Here is a 27,301-nt window from a genome sequence, read left to right on the forward strand (position 1 = left end):
GCTTGGCTTTGTTTGCCTATGTGAAATCTACTCAAATATTTTCATCTCCGAGTTAAGTGGCAATTCTAAAACTCCAAGGTGGGGGATGGCTGCCCTGTAAATGAGATGATGTGGAGATGCTGGCAGTGGACTAGGGTAAACACAATAAGAAGTCTCACAACACTAGATTAAAATCCAACCAATTTATTTGATAGTAAACCCACAAGCTTTCAGAAACACTGTTCCTTCGTCAGGTGTGTGGAAGGTTCTGATCAGAGAAGGGCATATAAAGGCACACACAGTTTACAGAATACTGATTAGAGTACGAGTCTTTACAGCTAACTTGTAACGATAGCAGATTAGCTGTAAAGACTCGCATTCTAATCAGTATTCTGTAAACTGTGTGTGCCTTTATATGCCCTTCTCTGATCAGAACCTTTCACACACCTGACGAAGGAACAGCGTTTCCAAAGGCTTGTGGGTTTACTATGAAATAAACTGGTTGGACTTTAACCTGGTGTTGAGACTTCTTACTCTGTAAATGAGATACAGGAAATGTAGTAACCACCTTGAAATCTGAGAGAGATAACAGAATGACAAGCTTACAAAGTTCAAACACAATTTATCCTAAAAGGGTTCTGTAACAACAGGAATAAATTGTCCAAAAGTCCTTCCTATGTAGCTCTTAGAATTTTTACATTCAGAAGGGACTTTCACACTTTAATTCAACTTGTGGCAATATATAGAGAGGAATGCCCGTTTGTGCTTTCAATTAATTACATCCATACAGGCAGCAACATCCCTGGTCACAACATCTCTAAACTCGGCTCAAAAAACTGAATAGGTTTTTATGATTGTAGACTATTATCCAATTATACGGGTCAGAAAAATTCCTCAGCAGGTCTTAAACAAAGAGGTGCATTTCTTTGAATAGATAATCATTTTGCCCAGAAGTATTAACCAATTGTTCTGATTTCTTTTAAAAATAGACTATTTTTAAAAGAAAATCATGCTTTGTTTGTGGGTATCAGTGGCAAAGCTGGTACCTATCATTTGTTAACAGTTGTCCTTGAGAAAAAAAGGAGAGCAACGATTGGTTTACGCAGTCTGTCCATTCCTGACATAGTGCAGCTTACATCAACTACCTTACACAACCCCACTCTCTAAAAAAACAATCAGTTCAGGAACCAACATTGATAGGTGACAATGCTTGGTGATCCAGCCACCTTGGCTAGAGATCTCTACCACACTGGGAGCTCCCTTATAAGGATACACTCTCAGTGCCAGCCAGCAACCTCACCGCACGCCAATAGCTCTTGATGAAACATGCCTCTTCTACTCTCGAGAGTCGTTCCCCTGATTACTACACCAAGATACCCTCACAATCTTCCTCTTTCAAGCTCGCCACGGAACAAATTTCCACTGATCTCTGGAAAGAACTTGCCTGCAATCAAAGTCAAACTCATGGGGCTATAGTTTCCTGTTTTTCACTTTGTGCTCTTTTTAAATGTTGGTACTAAATAGGCCTCCCTCAAGCTTGTAGGAACAAATGCAATAAATCAGCAAGTTACTCATGAGCCTGGCCCACCATTTCTGTGAGCAGTTTCGGGTGAGCTGCTCAAGCTATTCGAATCTCACTCGTTCTAGCCAGGGCTAAATTAAGTTTGTGCTATCTGATGCTTTATACAAAAAGCAGGTTCAAAAAACATTCCAAAATTGTTTGGGGAAATTTAAAGGGGCAGGGCTTACTAACAGCAAGTCCCTAGATGCTGCAGGAATGGCCAGTAAAGACTAGTACCCAAGGATACTGGAAATTACAACCATCTCGCTTTTAAGTTAAGTTTTATTTATTAGTCACAAATAGGCTTACATTAACACTGCAATTAAGTTACTGAGAAGATTCCCTCGTCACCACACTCTGGTGCCTGTTCGGGTCAATGCACCTAACTGGCACATCTTTCAGACTGTGGGAAGAAATTGGAGCACCTGGAGGAAACCCACGCAGACATGGGGAGAATATGCAGACTCCACACAGACAGTGGCCCAAGCTGGGAATTGAACCATGTCCCTGGCGCTATGAGGCAGCAGTGCTAACCACTGTGCTTTGTGGGTATCTTTTTCTCAGAATGATTGGTTGGGATGCCCGAAACTCAAGGGCCAAGCACCTCCAACAGAAATTAAACATTCAAAATTTCCTTTAAAAATTCTAAACTTTGTTCTCAATCTTTGTGTGTTATGCAATGTTAACAAGGTGGCATTCTTGAGAAACAATCTGCAAGGATTTGAATGGTTTCCACTTGAGCAGAAAATTTGTAGCTGTTGCCAAATGCTGATTCATTTTTTTTCTAAACTTTGTAATTGGTAGTTTTCATTCCTGCTCGCTACTTGTTCATTTATGAACTTGCATGTTATTTTATGAGTTTTGAAATCTGACATTTATTAAAGTTTCGTCACACACACCATGCTGTACATGACCACTGAATGTACTAGACACTGTCTTCATCCTCAACCCAGAGGGGAAATGTAAGAACTCATGCTTGACTCTGAGCAGACTGACTGGGGAAGGAGGAAGGAGTAGAATATTAACGCCTGGCTGCTTTAACAAACAAAATTACATTTTAAAAAATTAATCAACCATATATATTCTGCTGTTAATTTGAGACTTTTATTCTGCAGTCTAATTGTACTCCCATTAGGGTAAAGCATATTCATTTGCTGAGGTAACCATTCCAAGTCCAGTCACTTGTGAGACTGACTGCTCTTGACACCAAGAAGAAAACATTTTGAATTAAATATTCAGCTTTCTTTCTGTTTTTATTTTAAACAACCAAGCCTTTTATAAGTCAAAGGCTACAAAAATCTCAGGCTCAACTTATGGCGTTTCTGTTGGTGTCAGAGATTTTCTGCAGCACAAAGAGCTTCTTTGCTCACCTTTTATTTAAAACATTGAAGAAATGTGTGTGTACGGATTTAGCTGGAAGAAATCTGGATCAGAATAAATGTCATAATAATGTGTCAAATAGTGTAATCTGATTGGCAGGAAACATAAACATATATGCCACTCTATTCTCATTCTGGCACCTTTACCATAGCACTGTTCATAGTGAATCAGGAGATAATTCTTTTTTAAACAATGGAATGTTAACAAAGCAATAAGTGTTACAGAAGTGCACATCAAATACTAACACCTCGACATCCAACAGCACGGCCATTGCTGAATTCCACACTAAAACATTATCATTAGCCAGAAACTGAACTGGACTGGTCAATTAAATACTGTGGCTACCAGAGCTAGGAATTCTTTGGTGAGAACTCAACTCCTGATTCCCCAAACCCAGTCCACCATCTACAAGGCACGGGTCAGCAGTGTAATGGAATACTCTCCAGTTGCCTGGGTGAGTGCAGCTCCAACAACATACAAGTTCAATACCATCTAGGACAGAGCAACCCGTTTGATTGCTACCCCTTCCACAAACATCCACTTCCTCCACCACTGACATAAAGTGGCAGCTGTGTACACACCATCTACAAGATACTCTGCAGGAACTCAAGATTCCTTCAACAGCATTTTCCAAACCCATGACCATTATCATCTAGAAGGACAAGAACGGCGGATACCCGGGAGCACAATCACCTGCGAGGTTCCCCTATAAATCCCTCCCCATGCTGACTTGGAAATATATCTCTGTTCCTTTACTGTCGCTGGGTCAAAACCCTGGAATTTCCTCCTTAATAACACTGTGGGTGTACCTACACCTCAGGGACTGCAGCGGTTCGTGAAAGTAGTTCACTACCACCTACTGAATGATGATCTAGCCAGTGAAACCCACATCCCGTAAATGAATGAATAAAACAAATCCACCAATTTTGTGTAAATGCATATTAATCCATAAAAAACAATAACCTCATTGTTCCGATTCAAAACAATACGTGATAGTTCTGACAATGGTACACACTTATATAACAATTGTTTTCATAAATATCTGCCTTCAGAATCAATCCTCCGAAGTTAGCTTTCCCTAAATCAGAGATCTATTCATATATGGATAGGCCAAGCTTTCCACTCCTCCTTTTACAATAACTCAATTTTTGTTTAAGGTTCTACATGTTGCATTTTAAAATTTCAAGTGAGGAAGGCCATTTTGGACCTTTTCACTCCTGTTGTCCAGAAAAATCTGATGTTTGCCCTTGTGTATCCCAGGATCATGACATCCAAATTGATTCTTAAACAGCTCCCAGATAAGTGCCTGCACCATTCCCACTCACCTGTCAAGCTTATGTGCTGAGCAGGTTGTGTTAAGGATTTTCCCACACAAGTCCTCAATGTGTCTTTTTCTAATTTGAACCAATACACTACTGGAGCAGAGACACAAGAATTGGTCAGACTAGTGGCTGAAGGAAAGGGGAATTAAAGGATATGGGAACGAGCCAGGCATGCAGTATTAGAAGTATTAGTCGTGATGAGGATAAACACCAACATGACCAGTTTCCATGTTGCAGTTTTGATGCATTTAAACTTATGCCCCCTTGTCCTAAGCCTGTGGTGAAATTTGAGTTATTTTCCAAATCTTTGCTCTCCTTGCTACTTTACAGGTTTGAACATATATATAAACTACCTCAGGTCATTTCACTTGCTTCCTTTTCACATCCTTCCCAGAACCTGGCTGGACTTGCACCCAATTCTATAAATGCAAATGTTTCCTTTGTGAAGTGCCTCCCCGGAGAGTCGTGGAACCAGGGTTTCAAAGGGCACTGCCAGTACTTGGAGCTACATTACTCCTTTGGCATTGCCTCACATCGAAAACTGATCTGCATCAATGCAAAAACTGGCAGTATGAACGCATCCTAAAAAGACTTCTGAGAATTAACTTTGGGAAGGGGCTGGGGGGAGAAATGAAGGAGACATTACAGTCAGGCTGTTCGCCTGCCTCATAGCAACATGCTTCCTAACAAATTCACTGTACTTGAGCCACAAGAAAAATCCTTATCTGTGATGTGCCAATTCTCTAACGAATTTCTTCTCTCTTCCCGATCACAATTAGTCAAATTACAAAAATGTCAAAATGGCAACACGACAGGCGAAATGATAAAAGCTCAATCCTCAGAAGAGTACAAATAAACTGGAATATTTCTACTCTTTATTGTAGTAGGATTGTCCTTTGGTTACAACATATTGACAAGTATTACATCCATGGTATATAATACAACCTGGTACATTACACTGAGGGTTGCAGTAATGAGCGCACTTCATGAAGTGGCACAGATTGTGGAAAGCCTGGCAATTGTTGCCTGTGCCAGCAGACCGCTGACTGATGTACTGATTTGGGGGATGGGTCATAATCCAGATGGCATGTCAACAAGACTTGCTCGTTGACATGCCATTGATGACAGATTTGGACCAGGGATGAATACTGGTTCAGCCTCATCGCTCATGGTCCATAATAACCCCCTCCATTCAGCGGACGGTAACTACTTGTTTGGCAGATAGTTGGGTGGGCAAGTGGACACGCACACGGACACACAGAACAGTCTCCAATTCTCACCTCTTAGAGATTCACAAGAGTCCAACGTAATCCTGCTGATTTTAGTAGTCAGAGGTTCACAATGGAGCACCTCATAAGCAGCATGTTAGACCTGAATTCCATCTGCACCAAATTTGATTTTATTTATCACATATATTGTTATATAGTGGAAAGTATATATGAAAAGTTGAAGAGGAAAATAAATCTACAACTATCAGTATCTACAATGAGGAAATATTAAAAGTTTCTTCTCACACGATGGAAAAGGCAGCTCCCTTCTCCATTAACACATCATTAGCAACAGTTTAGTAGGAGTCGAACACTCAATTTCTGATTAAAAATTCCCCTGTTCAAAGCTTAATGCAGCAAGCTGTTTCCAGTTTCTAGGCAAGTAATTTGGAGGGCTGAGCTAAAAATTCAGGAACAGGACTTCAAATCTTACTACATCCAGGAAATTGAAATGTAGCGAATGTATTAAAACTGGAATGAAAATCCAGTACTAATGGTGGCCACATAACTACTCGATTGTTGTGAAGAGCCATCTGGTTCACTGGTGCCTTAGGAAGAAGGAAAGCTACCATTCTTACCCAGTCTGGCCTACATGCGAATCACTACATGCCAGAGCCATTGCTTCAAACTACTCTGAAATACTCTACATGTCACTCTGTTATCAAGCCAGCAGCTTGTCACCAGCTTCCTGAGGGCAACTAGACATGGGTAATAAATGCTGGTCTGGCCGGTGATGCCAGCATCCTATAAATGAATGAAAGCACCACAAATTAGCTGGTCTCTGGGTGGCAAATTTTAAATGCAAAATGATCCAAGGCAATCCCTTGCTATGCATATGAAGCAGGCCTTGCTGCAGGGTAACTGAGAAATGACTATGGCAGCATTCAGAAATCCACGCACTCAAAGCTAAACAGTGCAAATGAAAGATGTCTAATCAAGTGAGGAAGGGAAAGTGTGTCTTCCCCGTGAAAGGAGAACATAATTTACTGCATTTGAAAGCATTTATCCATCTACTGCCAACTCATCCTGTTTGGATTGGAACACAGTTAATTCATGGCACTTTCAAAGGAGTACTTCTTCACACAAGGGTGCATTTCAGTCATGTGAAGCAGGGCAAATGAGCGCTAAAACACTGTTAAGTAGCAATTTAGCAAAGCAAGGTCCAACTTCAGATATGCAGAAATAAGTCAAAATGAGCCCAAGAAACACTTGAGTGTTCCGACAGAAGCCTCTCCTGCCCATACAACAGATCAGACTGAAGTCACCAAGCAAGAGAACATTCCACTTGCACCGTCCTTAGCGAGACACCAAGTCTTTTCCCCAGCAATACTACCTACCTTTATACATCTTGAAACCAGCATCTTTGACGTTTACGAGCGAGCCAAAAATCCCTGCAATTTGCCAACGGCCACTGCCACAAACTGAAAACCCAACCCTTCACACTAAGAACTTTCTATCCCCAACAGATTGTTGGTATTTTAGCTATTTGGAGAAAAACACAACGGCTGCATTTTTCTGTGGAGATGTGCCCACTGCGTTTCTATTCCAAGAAGTCTAGACAAATATTAATTTATAAAATACTGCAAATACCCATTTAATATAACAAATGTTATCAGTTTTAACATCTCATTCCATTCCACAGAGATGATTATATTTGCCAAGGTAAAACATGTGTCTTTTATTAATTTTTCGATATTGCAAAACATATTTTACAATGCAAGTTACACAGATAATACATTTCTAGTGAAGAAATGATTGATGATTATTTTCCACATGATCTGGACCTGTCACATTCGCCTTACAAAAGTACATTCATCGTCTTCACAGGTACCCGCCCGTGGTTCAGCAAGTTTAGCCAGAGTGGGTGAACCAGGAACCAACAAAGGCTAAACTCCTGCTTGCAATATCAGGTTAAAGTCCAACAAATTAATTCGGTAGCATGAGCTTTGGAGTGGTGCTCCAAAAGCTTGTGCTACCAAAGGAACTGGTTGGACTTAAATCTGGTGGTTGTGAGACTATTTACTGAGCTTACCCCAGTCCAATGCTCGCAACTCCACATCAAAGTCCTGCTGTGCACTCGTAAAGCTGAACTGCTGATAGGCTGCTGGTAGGGCATTACGAATGTACATGATCAGAAAAGACCACTGCAGCCCATTTGGTCAGTTGTAGGATATACAATTGGTTCAGGAAGGAGAGTGTGCTGCAACCCCCTGCTGGAAAGGTGCTCCCAGAACACTGTGGACATGACATGTGGTCTAATAACCAGCAGGACAGCTAACCAGTCCCTGTGAAAACGGTACCCAAGTAAGAAGCCAACGCTTTTAGTTAATTTTAAAGAAACCTACATTTTCAAACCAAGGCTTTGGCGCTGTTAGATTTTTTTTAAATAGCAGTTGGTCTCCTGTGGTGTCATGTGTGGACAGTCAGGACAAAGAAAAGCTGGGCTATACAAAGAGGATTGAACGCAACCAAACTTCACATCACTTCCCAGTACAGCGACGTGTCAGAAATCTGCCTTAAGCTTGCACTTTTTGTACACCACTGCCGGAATCAGGATAAAATTTAAGTATCTGGGATATATACATTAACTAAGCTTGTTCAGTTATAATTTTCACAAAACAATAGACAAGTTGTGGAATTAAATCCCCCAAATCCCAGTAAAAACTTTGTGATACACCAACTTAATGTAAGTGGCATTTGACAGTCACTTTAACAATAAATACTCATGGTGTAGGGAGTAACATATTGACATAGATAGAAGATTGGCTGGCTAACAGGCAGCAAGGAGCAAGCATAAATGGCTCCTTTTCAGGTTGGTGAGATGTGATGATAGACGTGCAACAGGGATCAATGCTGGAGTCTCAACTTCTAATAATTATATAAATGATTTGGATGAAGGCATTGTTATCAAATTTTTTGATGATGCACAGAAATGGATAAGAAAGCTAGTAATGAAGAGGACTTAAGAATGCTATAAAAAGCGTGGGTTTTCTTCCCCATACTCCAAAGATGTGCAGGTTGGGTTGATTGGCCATGCTAAATTGCACCTTAGTGTTCCAAGATGTATATGGTTTGATAGAAAATAGGAGTAAATATGTGGGATTGTGGGAATAGGGCCTGGGGTAGGATTGTTGTTGGTGCAGAATGGCTTCCTTCTGCACTGTTGGGCTTCTATGATTTAAGACAAACAGGTTAAGTGACTGGGCAAAGATCTGACAAACTGAGTATAATGCGGGAAAATGTAAAACTGCCCATTTTGGCAGGAAGAATAAATAAGAGGAGATTGCAGAGGTCTGAGATGCAGAGGGATCTGGGTGTCTTTGAGTACAAATCACAAAATGCTAGGATGTAAGTACAGCAAATAATTAGGAAAGCCAACAGAGTTATCATTTATTGTGACGAGAATTGATTGTAAAAGTAGAGAAGTTGTGCTTCAGTTACACAGGGCACTAGCTAGACCACATTTGGAGCATTGTGTATAGAATCAGTCACCCTACTTAAGAGCTTTGATAACGATCAGTTCTAAGTCAACTATTTCTCACAAACAAGCTACATTTATAACAACATGTTCCAATGGGCTTTCCATTTGTCTCTTACTTTGTTCCCATTACCACAACCTTTGACTTTGCTTCACCAACCCTTGCCTGCCTTCCACCTTATCAGACATTCCCCTTCGTCCTTTTTCCCCATCCTCCACCTTTTCACTTGTTTAAAAACTGGTACATCTCTACACTGACCCAGTTCTGATGAAAGCTCTCTGACCTGAAATATTGGGGGTAATTTTGCTCCCATGTTTGCTGTTGATGAGAACAGCAATAGAGTCATAGAGGTTTACAACATGGAAACAGGCCCTTCGGCCCAACTTGCCCCTAAGCTAGTCCCAATTGCCTGCATTTGGCCCATATTATGTCTTACCCAAGTAATTGTCTAAACTCTTTTTAAAAAAGAAAATTGTACCTGCCTCTACTACTACCTCTGGACAGTTTGTTCCAGACACTCACCACCCTCTACGTGAAAAAAATTGCCCCTCTGGACCCTTTTGTATCTTTTCCCTCTCATCTTGAACCTATACCCTCTAGTTTTAGACTCCCCTACCTTTGGGAAAAGATGTTTATTATCTAGCTGATCTATGCTCCTCATTATTTTGTAGACCTCTATAAAATCACCCCTAAGCCTCCAGAGAAAAATATCCCAGGCTCTCCTTATAACTCAAACCATCAAGTCCTGGTAGCATCCTAGTCAATTTTTTCCCTTTTACCCCATCCTCCACCTTTTCACTTGCTTAAAATCTGGTATATCTGGTAAACTGGTATAGGCAGGTACAATTCTCAACAGAGAGATAATGTTTCCCAATTTTCCACCTTCATCCCCATGTCACAACCAGGTTCCTGCCCACAAAAAACAAGAACCTCAATACAATAAATTTAGGTATATGTTAATATAATTAACAAGCCTCCTTTCACATGACCCCCTCACTTAATATTTATACCATCATGTCAGTAAGCTTTACAACAGATATATAAAGGGGTAAATCAGTTGAGGGGGTTCCTCTGGGGTGCAAAAGTATAGCCCAGGGGGAGATGGGTATGGCTCTGGTACGGGTTGGCATTGCCCACAGGGGAGCCTCATTGGGGAGGGTGGGGGGCTCCCACTATGTGTGGAGCGGGAGAGAGGGAAAGGGTATCGAGGCCTTTGAAGGGAGGGAAATTGGGAAGTGAGTGGCCATTTGGAAGATGGGAGGGGCAGCGCTGATGATATTCCAAGAAGAGAGTCCTCCATGGGGGGAGGGGAAGAGATCCCGATGATTGTGCTGTGGGTAGCCCCTGATCCCCTATACCTCCGTGGTGGGGGAGTGGTGCACAGTGAAATTTTGACACACTGCTGATTGGGCCATCTTTCAAAGATGGCATCCCAATGTATGTGAAGCTGGATAAAAGCAAATTATGGCAGATGCTTGAATCTGAAACCAAAAGGGAAAATGCTGAAAATCTCAGCAGGTCTGGCAGCATCTGTAAGGAGAGAAAAGAGCTGACGTTTTGAGTCCAGATGATCCTTCGTCAAAGCTTTGTCATCTGGAGTCGAAACGTCAGTTCTTTTCTCTCCTTACAGGTGCTGCCACAGCTGCTGAGAGTTTCCAGTGTTTTCTCTTTTGGTCTGTCTAGCTGACCTTGCCATCTCTATCAGGCCCCAGGGTTTTGTTCATCAGAATGGTTGAAGGTTTTGTCTGATAATTCGGTCATGTATCTGGGAAGGTAAACGCAAGTCAGTCCGCGCCTGACACTTATGGAAAAATCCTGCCTGTTACCTCTGTTTCGTTCTCCAGACCCAGAGTATTTCCAGCATTTTCTGTTTTTCTAACTTGTTCCATGTCTTACATGGGGACAGCACAGTGTTTAGCACTGCTGCCCCGTAGCACCAGGGCCTTGGGTTCGATTCCTGGCTTGGGTCATTGTCTGTATGGGTTTCCTCTGCGTACTCCAGTTTTCTCCCAAAGTCCAAAGATGTGGGGGTTAGGTGGATTGGTCATGTTAAATTGTCCCATAGTGTCAAGGGGATTATCAGGGTCAATATATGAGTTTGCGGGCATAGACCCTGGGTGGGATTGTGGTTGGTGCAGGATCAATGGGTCCATCGAGTCTACACAGGCCAAAATCCCACCAAGTCTCCTCCTGCATTGTAGGAATTCTATGATTCTATAACATCATTATTTCTTGTGCTAATCATAGCGACTAAGGGATTTTCATTGCAGTGCAAACGTAAGTCTACTTGTGACTAATAAACTTTAACTTCAAGCCATAAGAATGTAGCCTGTTTCTGATGATGGCATCCTCTTTTTATTTATACCATTATATTGGTACAAAGACAATTTAAAAGCTGAAACTAGCTAAGGATTTGCTACTTAAATAAAAGGTCAACACTTCAAAGTTCTCAGTGAAAGAAGTGTCATCACCCCAGCTCAGGATACAGGCTTCATTATCAACCTGTGCAAAATGGCTCTGTTGCTGTGTATAAATTGTATGAGAAAGAAATTGTCAGTTGGTGCAAAATGTTATAACAGGCCCGACTGATGTCTGGTGAAATTAAAACATGCTGAATCCCAAGAAGTAGGCACACAACTAAATGCGTTAACACACTTACTGACACAGAGTAAACTTTTGGACCTTTTATTGAAAGGACTTTTATTTGCCAAAAGACTCGCCAAAACATAATCAAGGGATTGCAGTTTGCAAATGGCTTTTATTAGTGGCATTTTCCTCATTTCCTGAAGCACAGACTTTTTCCCCCTCAAATCTGTCTGTTTACCTTGCAGCAGCTGCCAACGTAGAAACTTAATATTCCGAGGCAACACCATGTACTGGCAAACTGACTCATCAGAAGAGACCATTACAAATTTTTCACCATGCCAAAGCAAACAAGGCAAAGGGTCTCTGTTTAAAATCACGCAGTGTATTATTCTCCGATTACGACTTCATGGTCCTGATGGAAATGATTACCAGCAGGTACCTAACGTCTGAAGAATTTTCAACACTCAAATAATTTATTAAACAAATCCGAACTGCGTACCAAGAAATCCACAAAGACAACACACTGCGATTTCACAGATTAAGATGACAAGACTTAATGAATAAGGGGGCATTTTTTCTGCTGCGCAGCCACATGGTGGCTGACACACTACCATTCGTTGCCCAACTGCAGATCAGAAAGGATACCAGGACGTAATCGGTCTTCATATAATTCCTGGCCCATAAGACGCATTTCACGCCACTTTTGAAGTAGTGTTTTATTACGCCATTGGTTTGGTCTCTTAATCTCTTTGCATCTATTTAATCAGCCTACACTCTGCAAACCCGACATGTAAGCAAGTTAATCTGAGAATGCAAAGTTCAATCCCTTCTTGCCCCTCACCAATCACTAGGCTCAAACGACGACTAAAAGAAATGAACCACTCACTTGCAAGCAACATGACTGTCCTACATTCTCTTACCCAAATTAGCCCCAGTGAGCAGAACAGTAATCACTTGAAAGTGACAACTGAAAAGACTCAGCATCATGTGAATACTATTCGAATTAGCAACCCTAGATTATTGCAATTGCTCATGGAGTGGGGATGGAGAAACAATTCCTTATTCATGCTGCATTTATCTTCATATTTTTCCAGCAGCTTTGACCCGACCACAAAGTGAACAGGAGATCAGAAGTCTTAACTTCCAAGGTGTTGTGGTTAAGAATACTTTGTGCCATATGTTAAGAATAACGAAGAAAACAATGTGCTTAGTTTTCCTTGGAATAGTTGCATTGTGAGCCAGTTTCCACAAAACCTTCAAATTAATCAGAGATCAATCTTGCCCTGTGTCCTTAGCCCAGAAGGCGAGACACTTCCACTGTAGGTATCTCAATTAATGGTATTGACAGGTGGGCCAAGCTTTGGGTAGAAGCCTCATGAATAGCTCACACTTCCGACAATAACTGACCAAAAAAAAGCAAGGAGGGTAATTAAGGCCACGTCGAACTTCAAATAGCCTAAACTATTCCAAACAACAACTCTTCAGCTTAAATGCAATATGGATTAGTTAATACCAGAGGCGTTTTTAGTCTCTATTCAGCTATTGACATTGGCTGTTAAGAATGTTGAGACTCCTTCCCCCAAAAGGCACTGAAAATCATTTGTACTGACCGTGTTTGTTGCATCTTCTTGCAAAATTGCATCATACATCTTGTTGGCATCTTCATACCTTGTGGAAGAACAAAGTACGTAATTGTCTTGTTACATGATCAAGTGCAGCCAATGTTCTTAGCAAGCGACAGTCTCCGATCACAAGTCAAGAGATTAAACTCACACTAGATGACAAATGTGTAACACCTTTCGTTTACTTTTACCTTCATCGAAGAATTTATAAACAGTTATGGACCATTGAAATAGCAATCTTAACAGTGGGAAAAAATATTTTACAACAAGGCATGCAAAAACAATTAGAAAATGAAGTATGCATTTCCATATGTTTTCATATTTTGTACTCTTACCCCACAGCAGCAAAATGAGCAAGTTCTTAAGTACCTTTCCAGGGATTCAAATCGCATACCAGTCAATCGCTTCACACGGTGGCTGCCTGGAAACTGTTTACGGAGTTCGTGCAGACACAGCTGTGAATGGAGTAACCCATAAAGAGTAAGTTTTCACACATCCCTCATTCCTGCTGTCACAATACACTGGTGGTCAACCAACATGGATCTCCAAGTATTTGCATGACTAGTGACAAATGATCCCACCTGTTCTCTGCAAACCAGGCATTAACTAACACAACGGCAGGAGAAGGACATTCAGCCATTCCATGAATGAGATCATTGCCAACCTGCAACTAACTCCATATACCTTTGGTTAACAAAAAACTGATCAACCTCATTCAGAATTAACAAGTCATCCAACATCGGAGGCAATTTCTGGAAGAGGGTTGCAAACTTCCACCACCCTGTGCGCAGAAGGTTGCTCTCAGTTCATTCCCGAAAAGTCTCACTGCAATTTGAAATCATTTCCTTCTAGCCCTAGACTCCCTAAGCAGCAGAAATACTCTCTTCTAATGCCTTGAAAGCTAGGACAAAATTAACCCTTAACCTTGTAACTTCAAAATAACAATGACATGGTACAATGTGTTATTTTGACCTTAGGTACAATTTAATGCTATGTTTACAACTCCATTTTCCACAAACATAGAAACATAGAAAAACTGCAGCACAAAACAGGCCCTTCGGCTCACAAAGTTGGGCCAAACACGTCCCTACCTTGGAGATTACCAGGTTTACCTATAATCCTCTATTTTACTAAGCTCCCTGTCCTTATCTAAAAGTCTCTTGAAAGACCCTATAGAATCCGCCTCCACCACTGTTGCTGGTAGCCCTTTCCATGCACCCGCCACTCTGAGTGATAAACTTACCCCTGACATCTCCTCTGTACCTACTCCCCAGCACCTTAAACCTGTGTCCACTTGTAGCAACCATTTCAGCCCTGGGAAAAAGCCTCTGACTATCCACTCGATCAATACCTCTCAACATCTTATACACTTCTATCAGGTCACCCTTCATCCTTCGTCTCTCCAAGGAGAAAAGGCTGAGCTCCCTCAACCTATCCTCATAAGGCATGCTCCCCAATCCAGGCAACATCCTTGTAAATCTCCTCTGCACCCTTTCTACGGCTTCCACATCTTTCCGATAATGAAGCAACCAGAACTGAGCACAGTACTCCAAATGGGATCTGACCAGGGTTGTACATAGCTGCAACATTATCTCTCAACTCCTAAATTCAATTCTTCCACTTGTTTCTGATGCAACAGAACTTTGTGTCACACGGGCTTGAATTTTCAGCAGGGAATACACTTTCACCGACTCCAGCAGCCCTGATGTCACATTACTCTCTGCTGAGCATGGACTGGTGTAAAACAGGATTTCTGCCCCTCATTCAGGAATGCTGCTGGCAATCAGATGGGCCGACAGCTCTCCAGTTCCTCCAGCAACAATGCTTCAGAAGCCAGAGGAGGCACTGCAGGGAGCTGTATGGCACTAGGTCCTGGGAACTGGAAGGCAGGTAAGACATTTAAGAAACAGGAACAGGAGAAGACAATTCGACCCTTGGAGCCTGCTCTGCCATCAAATAAAATCATGGCTGATCTAACACTTGTTAAGTCCTCTTTCCTGCCTTCTCTCCTTAGTTCCCCTGCTGGTTAAAAACCTATCCATCACAGCCTTGAAAATGTTTGAAGACTCAGACACCACAACTTCCTGGAGGAAAGAATCCCAGAGATGCATCACTCAGAGAAGAAATGCTTCCTCAAATCTGTCTCAAGTGAGCACCCCCTTATTCTGCAACTCCCCCATGAGCGCAATAATCCTCCCAACATCTATCCTCTCTGACCCTCAAAAATTCTTCAATCACATCACCTCTCATTCTTCTAAACTCCAAAGATTACAGACCCAATCTGTTTAATCTTTCCTCAGTCCCTCCACAAAGTCATCCTAGTAAACTTCCTCTATTCTGCCACAATGATAATATATCTTTCCTTAAATCAGGGAATCATAACTATACACAAGTTTGAAGTTTATTTATTAGTGTCACAAGAAATCTTACGTTAACACTGCAATGAAGTTACTGTGAAAATCCCCTAGTTGCCACACTCTGGTGCCTGTTCGGATACACGGAGGGGGAACTTAGCATGGCCAATGCACGTAACCAGCATGTCTTTTGGACAATGGGAGGAAACCGGAACAACTGAGGAAACCCATGCAGACACGGGGAGAATGGGCAGACTCTGCACAGACAGTGACCCAAGCCAGGAATCAAACCTGGGTTCCTGGTGCTTTGAGGCAGCAGTGCTAATCACTGTACTATCATGCCGCCACAGTATTCGAAATGTGGCCTCACTGGTACAGTTGCAGCAACACTTCTTTACTTTTACACTGCAGGCCCCTTGAATTAAAAGCCAGGTAAGTGAGTATGGGTGCATGTGAACGTGGTGTGATAGAGTGTGCAAGTGCAAAATGTTCGTTGGTGTGCGCATGAGAGAGTGAGAGAATGTCTGTGAGTGAAAGAACGTGAGAGGCAAAACACCAGTAGTATAAGTTGTGATGGACTTTTATTTAAGCAGTAAAGCTAACTATAAATTTGTTTTCCAAACAAAATAAAAAACATTTTAAAAAGCAGCGCATGTAAAATTCTATTTGGTAGAGTTGGGGAACTAAGATGTGGATCTTTAGAGTGCATAAATGTACATCTGTTACATTTCCAAATGAAGGTACATCATTTCACTGTTTTGTTTCTTTATTGTATACTGAAACATCAGCTAAAAATCTTATGGTAAAACACAGCATATCAAATCAGCAGAGTGAGGCGGCTTGGGCAGCATGGTGGTTAGCACTGCTGCCTCACAATGCCAGGGATCCAGGTTCAATTCCAGGCCTGGGTCACTGTTTGTGGGGAGCTACATGTTTTCCCCACGTCCACATGGGTTTCCTCTGGGTGCTCCAGTTTCCTCCCACAGTGAAAGATACAGGTTAGGTGGTTTTGCCGTGATAAGTTGCCCCTTTGTGTCAAGGAGAAATCATAGAATCCTTACAGTGAAGGAGGCGGCCATTTGGCCCGTCAAACCTGCACTGACAACAATCCCACCCTGGCCCTACCCCCATAATCCCACTATTTACCTTGCTTTAATTCAGCCCTTCAATAGATTGCTTTCCAGGTTTAGGATGGGAAGCAGTCCATTGAAGGGGTGAACAAAATTGTCGTGCTCATTGCTGTAACGGGTGTGGGGTTAGGGCTGTGAAATGGTACACTCCAGTTTTTCTTTCAGATACCCAAGCTCTTGCTGCTTGGGTGGGGACTAGCAAGGAAAATGCATGGAGATAGGACCTGTGTGGGATTGTTGTTGGTGTTGGCTTGATGGGCTGAATGGCCTCCTTCTGCACTTTAGGGATTCTATGAAATCTGGCTGAGAGAGCATCTCATTGAAAATACGCCAGCAATTTCACTAGCCCCACTTCCCCCTGCCATTAACTAAGATTTTTCTGCACCTGTAAACTTTGAGCGATTCAAATGTGCTGATAGCAGCACATCAGCAGTACGCTGACACAGGAATATTACACAGGCTGTGTGTCTTCAGTGCAATGAATGAACAATTATAGTTCTGAACATCAATGTAGTTCAATATGAACCTGCCCCATTATACCTGACATTCTGCCCATGTCAGAGCAGTTAAACTTGATGCTGAAATAAACGCACTGATTGCGGTTCCAGCCAAGCCACTTGTTTGCTTTGAGGAAAAAGGTAAGTGAGCTGAAATGTTAACTCGGTTTCCCACTGCACACAGAGTGCCAGTCTGCTGAGTATTCCCAGCATTTTCTGTTTTTATCTCAGATTTTCAGTGTCTGCAGAATATTGCCTTTATCCTAGTCTGTTCCATTTGTTTGGGCATTTCAGCCGACCGCAGGACTGAACTGAGCAGAGTACTCCCAGTCTGAATTGGGGAAACTAACACTAATAGCTTGTAATGAATACAAGAAATGAGCTGAGGAAATGTCACATGTCTGACTTTATTTTGCAATTGTTACTTAAGGGCTGCAAGTTGGCACAGTGGTTAGCTCTGTTGCCTCTCAGCTCTAGGGACCTGGCTTTGGTTCCAGCCTTGGGTCACTGTATGTGTGGAGTCTGCATGTTCTTCCCGTGTCTGCGGGGATTTCCTCCAGGTGCTCCAGTTTCCTCCCACAGTCCAAAGATGTGCAGGTTAGGTAGATTAGCCGCAAAGTAAACATGCAGGGTTATGGGAATAGGGCAGAGGGGTAGGACTGGGTAAGACCCTCTTTGGAGGTCAGTGCAGACTCAATGGGCTGAATGGTCTCATTTGGCACTGTAGGAATTCATGGTTCGATAAGTGAGCAGAAGTAGGCCCTTCAGTCTGTTCTGCCATTTTGTCAGGCAATGGATGATCTGGATTATCACCGTAGCTTAATAGCCCTCGAGGCCCCTGTCTAACAAAAATATGGTAAGAAGTCTCACAATATCAGGTTAAAGTCCAACAGGCTTATTTGGTAGCAAAAGCCACTAGCTTTCGGAGCGCTGCCTCTGCACATCATAACAAAAATATACCCATACCTAATAGTAAAAACAGAAAGCGCTGGAAAATCTCAGTCGGTCAGGCAGCATCTGTGGAGAGAGATCCTACCAAACAAAACCTCTATAGATCTTTGGAACACCTTTCACAAGCTCCTGCGTGCTCCAGCACTGATTCCTCAGAGTGATACTAGGACTTATAGGGTTAAATATGGGGAAAGGTTGATTAAATTTGACTTGCATTCCCTAGAGCAAATAAAATTAAGAGGTTACGTGACAAAGGTGCTTAATAAGTTAGAAGGATTAGGTATGATAAATACAGAGAAGTTAATTCCCCTAATGGGGAAGTCAAGAAACCATAGAACCCCTACAGTGTAGAAGGAGGTCAACTGGCCTATTGAGCCTGCATCAGCGACAATCCCACCCAGGCCCCACTACCATAACCACACACATTTATCCTGCTAATCCCCCTGTCACTAGGGTCAATTTAGCACGGCCAATCCACCTAACCCACTGAACGGAGAATGTGCAAACTCAACACAGTGACCGAGACTGGAATTGAACCCGGGTCTCTGGCGCTGAGAGGCAGCAGTGCTAACCACCACCAAACAAGGGTCGAACACTTAAAATTCCAAAGTGTTCTTTAGGAGCGATAGTGTAAAGATGTGCTTTCTGATAAAGGAACTGGATGGCTGGAACTCTCCAGTCTGAAAGGTTATGGGTGCTGGGAAGACATGTGGATCTTAAAGCCACAGACTGATGGGTTGTTGTTGGGCAAGGATATGAAGTGATATAGAGAAAAGACAGGTAATTGGATACAAGGTACCAATTAGCCAGGAAGGCCAGCATAGACGCAAGGGACCAAATGGCCCCCTTTTATTCCTGTGATAATTTGGGTACCAGGTAAACTGGAATCATAAAAGTTATGAGAAATGTTCAAAATGCAGCCAGACCCTAAACGGATTAAATGGACTGAGGTTTAAAGGATCAATTTACATGTTTTCAGTCTAACCCTGTCCTAGTAACTGTACTTTTATATAAATATCCAGTATAAAAATAGCTTGCATTTATATAATAAATCTTTCCAAATTGCCTGAAGTGTCCCTTAATTCAGTAATTGAGCCAAACCAAAATGAGTGCGCCAATTTAGATCAGAGCTCTGTTTTGAAGTGGGATGTGCAAGCTCCCTCACTGTGGGAACAGTCAGCAGACCTGGAAAAGGGGAATTTGTTCAACCATGCAGCCTGACATTCACTGTTCAATGTCCCAGCCAAAGCCCAGGTGCTTCTTGTTAAACTTGAGGCAGTGTAACAAGGTAGCATTCTGGGCCATTTCAAAGTATATTATGGATAGAACATTATGCTCGGTCGGTATGTTGTAAATCTGACCCACTTGGTGAACATTATTCACTCCCAGTTTAAAAATTGCTCCCAGCCCAGAGACTGAGAAGGTATTTGGATACTACTCCACAGCAAAGCTGTTTTTTCCCCCTTGGCCTGGAGCACCTGGACACAGAACACAGACACAGGTTGTTGGTATTATTTCAAAAATACCCCCCAGATTTCAATCTGAAACTGGCACTCGGACTGGGTTTGATGCTCTGGTCAGCTAGTAGTGTTAGTATGGAAGAACAGAAAAGCAATATATTATTTAAATGGAGAGATTACAGAACTTTTGAGGTAACAGAGGGAATTGGGTGACCTGGTACATGAATCACAAAGAGTTAGTCTGCAGATACAGCAAGTGATTAGGAAGGCAAATGGAATGTTGGTATTTATTACAAAGGGGAATGGAATATAAAAGTAATGAAGTTTTACTACAGCTGTGTAGGGCATTGATGAGATCACACCAGGAATACTCTGTATAGTTTGGGTCACTTTATTTGAAAAAAAATACAGTATTGTATTAAAGGCAGTACAGAGAAGATTTACTTCACTCATTCCTAGGACGAATGGCTTATCCTATGAAGAAAGGCCGAACAGGTTTGGGTCTACACCCAATGGACTTCAGAAGAATGAGAGGTGACCATATTGAAGGATACAACATCCTCCGGATGCATACTGGGAGGATATTTCCACTTGTGAGGAGAATAGAACAAGGGAACACGGGGTGAGAATAGAACAAGGGAACACGGGGTGAGAATAGAACAAGGGAACACGGGGTGAGAATAAAAGGAAGAGTCCAATGGAATTATTTTCTGTCGGAGGATTGTTAGTCTATGGAATTCTTTTTCCCACAGAGGAGCGGAGGCTGGTTACTGAACTTATTTACAGCAGAATTACTGATAGGCAACAGAGCCAAGGTTATAGGGGGCAGAAGGGAAATTGGAGTTGAGAGATGGCATGGTGGCACAGTGGTTAGCACTGCTGCCTCATACCACCAGGAACCAGAGTTCGATTCCCAGCTTGACTCATTGTCTATGTGAGTTTGCACGTTCTCTGAGTCCGCGTGGCTTTCCTCTGGGTGCTCCAGTTTCCTTCCGCACTCCAAAGGACGTGTTGGTTTGGTGCACTGGCCATGCTAAATTCTCCCTCAGCATACCCGAACTGGCGCCGGAGTGTGGCGACTAAGGGATTTTTACAGTAACTTCATTGCAGTGTTAATGTAAGCCTACTTATGACAAATAAATAAATTTTACTTAATTTTTACAGCTAGATCAGCCATGATCTTATTGAATGGCAGGGCAGGCTCAATGGGCTGAAAGACCTACCCCAGTCCCTAAGTCATACGTTTCTATGTCTTGATGATGGAAAATATGGACTCGGAATCAACAGCTGAACACAGGAGGCATGCCAAGTAAGCTCAGCAGTAGGCTTACTACTAATGCGTGTTATCAGTCAATCCATCAATGCGTCAAGAGGTTGGCACATAACTAAAACTTACCACCCTGCTGAGTTGCCAGATTACTGGGAAAGGTACTGATGTATATACAAGGAAGATGGGCAGGAGGAACTAAATAAGGGTTAGGTATATTCTCAGGTTCACCTCACTTATTTGTATGGTAGTTGGCATTGACAGCCTGAATGGGGAAGGTAGAGGGTGAAGCTGTAAAGGGCATTTTTCCTATGGCCTTTATATGCAGATGCCTACAAATTTCAATCATTTGGGTTTCTCTTGGGTTACAATCACTTAAGCTTCTCAGCTTGAGGTCCTGTATTTCAGCACAACACCTTTATTGAAAAGCAAAATACTCTGGATGCTAAAAACCGGAATAAAAACAGGAAACGCGTGGCTTGTCAAGTCCTACTTTGTACTGAGCTATATCTCTAAGGAAATAAATTATAACCTGTCACAGCATGATATAGTGGGAAGACATGATGCACTACAGGAATCAAGGCAACTGCCACTTTCTTAAACAAAACGCATTTCAATTAATTTACTGATCACATAAATGTTAAATTCAAAGCTTAAAACAGCACTATAAAGATGTAAAAATGCCTCAGAATGGCATTGGTACTTACCACTGCCAAGTCATCGCGACTGCAGTCAAGGGCAGCAACCATGACCTGTTCATAAATTATCCAAACTGGACACAGCAGAAATTTAAACAACGAGAATAAAGAATTAAAATGCACATATGTTCTTAATAAGCTGCATTTTTGCATCTTAATAATAAAATCACAAGCAGCAAGGTCACTTATTGTCTATACAATTAGAGTTAGAGAGACAAAAAGAAAGAGTGAGACAGCAAGATGTAGAAAAGACAAAGCAAAAGAGATAGCAAAAAAGAACGAGTGAAGGGAAAATAAGAGAGAACTAGAGAAAAGCATTAAGTGATTGAGAGGAGAAAGAGAAATAGTGAGAAAGAAAGGAAGGAGGAATGAAAGAGAGAGGCAGGCTTAAAAATTCATTTAAAGAAAAACAATGTCTGGACTTAACAACATGCCAGGTAATTTTTATAAATGAAGAAACATTCTGCAGGTCGAGTATTCTTTATAGGACTGAGGAGTGTAGGATCCTTTACAGGACTGAGAGTATAGAAGGTGGCAGGCATCTAACGTCAGGCAGAATAAAAAAGGTGACAAGCATGAGAAGGGAAGTGATCAACATAGTGCAGGGAAATGGTCTGGGGAAGAATAATCAGTCTGTGACAGGAAGGGACAGAGTATGCAAACAAAGGAACGCACTAACAAATTGGATCCACTTAAGAAAGACTAACATAAAGATACTTTACCTGAATACATGTAGCATTCAAAACAAAGTGAATGAGTTGATGGCACAAATCAATACAAATGGGTATGATCTAGTGGCCATTACAGAAACGTGGTTGCAGGGTGACCAGGACTGGGAACTGAATATCCAGGGGTATCACACAATTCAGAAGGATAGACAGGAAGGAAAAGGAGGTGGAGGGCCTCTGTTAATTAAGGATAACATTAGGGCGGTAATGAGAGACGATATAGGCTCTAAGGAGCAAAATGTGGAATCAATGTTGGGGGGAGGTAAGGGATAGTAAGGGGAAAAAGTCACTGGTGGGTCTATAGGCCCCCAAATAATAACTTTGAGGTGGGCCGGGATATAAACAAACAAATGACAGATGTGTGTCAAAACGGAACAGCAATAATCATGGCGGGATTTTAACCTCCATATTGATTGGTCAACTCAAGTCGGATGTGGTGGACTTGAGGAAGAGTTCTTAGAATGCTGTTGAGATAGCTTTCTCAAACATTATGTTACAGAAGCTACGAGGAAGCGAGCGAGCGATCTTGGATCAGGTCCTGTGTAATGAGACAGGTAAAATCAAAGATCTCCTTGTGAGGGATCCTCTGGGAATGAGTGATCACAATATGGTTGAATTTCTAATACAGGTCGAGGGTGAGAACCAGTGTCCTCTGCTTGAACAAGGGGGAGTACGATAAGATGAGGGCGGAGTTGGCTAATGTAGACTGGGAACACAGACTAGTTGGTGGGACAGATGAGGAACAGTGGAGGATTTTTAAGGAGATTTTTCTCAGTACTCAGCAAAAATATATTCCAGTGAAAAAGAAGGAATGTAAGAAAAGGGATAACCAGCCATGAATAACTAAGGAAATAAAGGAGTATCGAATTAAAAACCAATGCATACAGAGTGGCCAAAATTAGTGGGGAACTAGGAGATTGGGAAAGCTTTAAAAAACAACAAAGAACTACTAAGAAAGCAATAAAGAAAGGAAAGATAGATTATGAAAGTAGACTAGCACAAAATATAAAAACTGATAGTAAAAGTTTTTACAAATATATAAAATGGAAGAGAGCAGCTAAAGTAAATGTTGGACCCTTAGAAGACGAGAAGGGGGATTTAATAATGGGAAACAATGAAATGGCTGAGGCCTTAAACAAGTTTTTTGTGTCGGTCTTCACAGTGGAGGACGCAAATAACATACCGATAATTGACGGTTATGGGACTGTAGGGGGTGAGGACCTTAAAACGATCACTATTACTAAAGAGGTAGTGCTGGGTAGGCTAATGGGACTGAAGGTAGACAAGTCCCCAGGTCCGGATGGAATGAATCCCAGAGTACTAAAAGAAACGGCAGAAGTAATAGCATATGCATTAGTTGTAATTTATCAAAATTCACTGGGGAAGTGCCAGCTGATTGGAAAACAGCTAATGTAACGCCACTGTTTAAAAAGGGAGGTAGACAAAAGGCTGGTAATTACAGGCCGGTTAGCTTAACATCCGTAGTTGGGAAAATGCTGGAATCTATCATTAAAGAAGAAATAGCTAGACATCTGGAAAAGAATGGTTCATTCAAGCAGACACAGCATGGATTCATGAAGGGAAAGTCACGTTTGATGAAATTACTAGAATTTTATGAAGACATAACGAGTATGGTTGACAGAGGGGAACCAGTGGATGCGATATATTTAGATATCCAGAAGGCATTCAATAAGGTGCCTCACAAAAGGTTGCTGCATAAGATAAAGGTACATGGAGTTGGGGGTAAAGTGTTAGCGTGGATTGAGGATTGGCTATCTAACAGAAAGCAGAGAGTCGGAATAAATGGGTGGTTTTCCGGTTGGCAGTCGGTGACTAGTGGCGTGCTGCAGGGATCGGTGCTGGGGCCTCAACTGTTTACCATATACTTAGACGGTCTGGAGGAGGGGACCGAGTGTAGGGTAACAAAGTTTGCAGATGACAAAAAGGTGAGTGGGAATGCAGAAAGTCTGTAGAGAGGTTTGGATAGGCTAAGTGAGTGGGCAAGGATCTGGCAGATGGAGAATAACGTTGGCAAGTGAGAGGTTATCCACTTCAGAAGGAATAATAGTAAAATAGATTATTATTTAAATGGTAAAAAATTACAACACGCTACTGTGCAGAGGGACCTGGGTCCTTGTGCATGAATCACAAAAAACTCAGTTTGCAGGTGCAGCAGGTAATCAAGAAGGCAAATTGAATGTTGGAATATTTATTACGAGAGGGATGGCGTATAAAAGCAGGGAGGTCTTGCTGCAATTGTACAGGGCACTGGGGTGAGGCTGCAACTGGAGTACTGAGTACAATTTTGGTTCCCTTATTTAAGGAAGGATATATTGGCTTTGGAGGAGGTGCAGAGAAGGTTCATCAGGTTGATTCTGGAGATGAGGGGGTTGGCTTATGAGGAGAGATTGAGTATACTGGGCCTGTATTCATTGGAGTTTAGGAGGTTGCAGGGGGAATCTTATAGAGACATATAAGATAATGAAGGGGCTAGACAGGGTGGAAGCAGCAAGGTTATTTCCACTTAGAATGGAAACAAGAACTAGGGGACATAGCCTCAAAATACGGGCGAGTCAATTTAGAACAGAGTTGAGGAGGAACTTCTTTTCCTAGAGGGTGGTGAATCTTTGGAATTCACTGCCCACTGAAGCAGTCGAGGCTACCTCGTTAAATGTTCAAATCACAGATAGATAAATTTTTAACCAATAAGGGAATTAAGGGTTATGGGGAGCAGGTGGGTAAGTGGAACTGAACCACTATCAGATCAGCCATGATCTTATTGAACGGCAGAGCAGGCTCAAGGGGCTAGATGGCCTACTCCTGCTCCTATTTCTTATGTTCTTATCCCGAAATCCAGAAACCAAACACATGGAAAAACCAGAGTCTTGAACCTGACTGACCTTTAGTGCGGGAGGTCTCAGTTTGTCTGCAGTGTCTACCTTGTGAGTTTTGTGATGAGCTTGTCAAAAACAAACTCTCTCAGGTACTCTGTATTTATTACTCAGTTGTACAACTTACTTTTCCAGCCATTTTATTTACTTTAGGCCGTAGCTAAGCTCGGGTTCAGCTACTGTAATAGAAGTTTATGCGCAACATCCAAGATGATCTGAAACCCCAAACGTAATCGACATTTCAGATAAAGGATACATGATCTGTAATCTCTTTTTCCATGTCAGGTCAGCTAAAATTATTAAATTTGCTTTGAAGCATTCCCCTGCTAATTTCTCGAGCAAGTGCCTTGACACTGCAATACTTCTAAAATATGAAAAGATAATTTCACCAAGGCCACAGATCAAACAAAACTGCTGCTGTGGAGACAACAATTACTGAAACGAATAGAAAAACAAGGGTGCCCCACTATAAGATTTTATCCTGACAATGGGTCTTTTGTTCAACATTTACTTCGGAATAATTGCCATATGAGAAGTGACAGCAATGTACAATCCTTGCTGGATAGATCCAGCAACGATTGCTGAGTAAAAAATCACTCAATTTACTATGGTTATTCTGTGTATGAGCGAGCAAGTATGTATGTACCACCAGAGACACCGAGAGCTGCTTCACATTGTGGTCCTTCTGCAGGCAGCAGCACCGCATCGTGAAAAAGGAAACAACCATTCTCCGCAGCTTCTTTATGGCGGGTCCAATACTTTAACTGCATGCTTAGAAAATGGTGAGCAATGATATGCTCACACAATACTGGATCCAAGGAGTTAGGGTGTGGAGTTATGAAAAAAAATTCCATACCAATTGACAATCCTGCTTTCCTGCCCTTCTCACACAAGAACACAACGTGCGTCCCGCCCACTTTCAGACCCCATGACAGACAAAAAAATTATTCCAAAATACGCAAAGACAATAATTAATAATAGTAACAAACTCAATTGATATGGTATCAGGACACTAAGACTTCTTGTTTTGCCTGTCAATTCATCTGTCTACTCCTCAATTCAATCAACGTTGAAAAAGACATCATTTACAGTTTTAGCATCAAAGCAGTTTGGATATGCATGGCTGCTGTTCCACAGGAACCCGGATCTTATTTCACAATCTTTACACATTCTGAGGAGAGCTGCACACTAACTATTCATGTAGAAGACACTCTCAAGGAAGCATGTCAAAGAGTTAGCTTCAGAAACCAGACAATCCTATTGTATTTTTGCTTCATTCTTTCATGGGATGTATACACCACCATATACTAAACATAACATTCAGAAGTTAAATTTGAACATTTTTAAAAATATTTATTCAAATTTTTCACACACAAATGATGATGCTGAAACAGATGCTTTTAGTGACGAAGTAGGTATCAGTTCGAGGAAGCCAGGGGAAAAACACCGTCCTTTCATCTCATCACTAGGGGCCTCATGATTTGTAATTCTTATTTACAATCCTGATCAGATGATTGATTCCAGGAACCTAGCCCCTGGTAAGGACAGTTGTTCCTTATGTCAAAGACATGAGCTTTTAAAATCAAGACAATTAAAAGAAATTAGACCACAAATGGGGAGGGGGAGCAAAGGGGGAGGTGGTCCCAGAGGAGGGGGGAGGAATGGCAGCAGCCCCAGAGGAGGGGGGGAAAACGGCAGCGCAGAGGAGTGGGGGGACGGATGGCGGCGCAGAGGAGGAGTGGAGGGGACAGTGGCACAGAGGAGGGGGGGACGGCGGCGCAGGTGGGAGGCGGCAGCGCAGAGGAGTGGGGGGACGGCACAGAAGCGGCGCAAGGATGAGATTAAGGATCATTTCAGCCGTTGCTGCTGAATCCACGCAGGCTCCACATGATGAGTTTGTGACTGATTGAAAATATTCTGCTGAGACAGAGTAACGTACGTGGGATGTCAACCTATTCAGTGCGTGAGAGGCAAGGGAAAGTTTCTGCTACTGTTCAAGACAGACAATAATTTTTGAAAGCTACTGAAAAGACAAGGTCACAGCTCACAGAGCTAGGGAGCAGAGAGTGGAAAGTCTCAGCTGGCAACTTCATCCTTCAGTCTGATCTGTTTATCATCAGCTCCCCGA

General features: G+C 42.1%; 1 protein-coding gene across 2 annotated transcripts in view; it reads right to left on the bottom strand.

Moving 5' to 3' along the window:
- Window positions 1–27,301, bottom strand: part of emc2 (ER membrane protein complex subunit 2) — a 100,830-nt gene that overhangs the window by 49,022 nt on the left and 24,507 nt on the right. For both annotated transcript variants that reach the window (XM_080193974.1, XM_080193975.1), the window contains exons 3-5: window positions 21,564–21,628; window positions 13,567–13,652; window positions 13,186–13,243 (exon numbers count right to left, since the gene is read on the bottom strand). In XM_080193974.1, coding sequence (XP_080050100.1) covers window positions 13,186–13,243; window positions 13,567–13,652; window positions 21,564–21,628 — 209 coding nt within the window. The remainder of the gene's footprint in view (window positions 1–13,185; window positions 13,244–13,566; window positions 13,653–21,563; window positions 21,629–27,301) is intronic.

This window comes from Carcharhinus amblyrhynchos, chromosome 8 (assembly GCF_965287045.1).
Source record: "Carcharhinus amblyrhynchos chromosome 8, sCarAmb.v2.hapA, whole genome shotgun sequence".
NCBI lineage: Eukaryota > Metazoa > Chordata > Chondrichthyes > Carcharhiniformes > Carcharhinidae > Carcharhinus > Carcharhinus amblyrhynchos.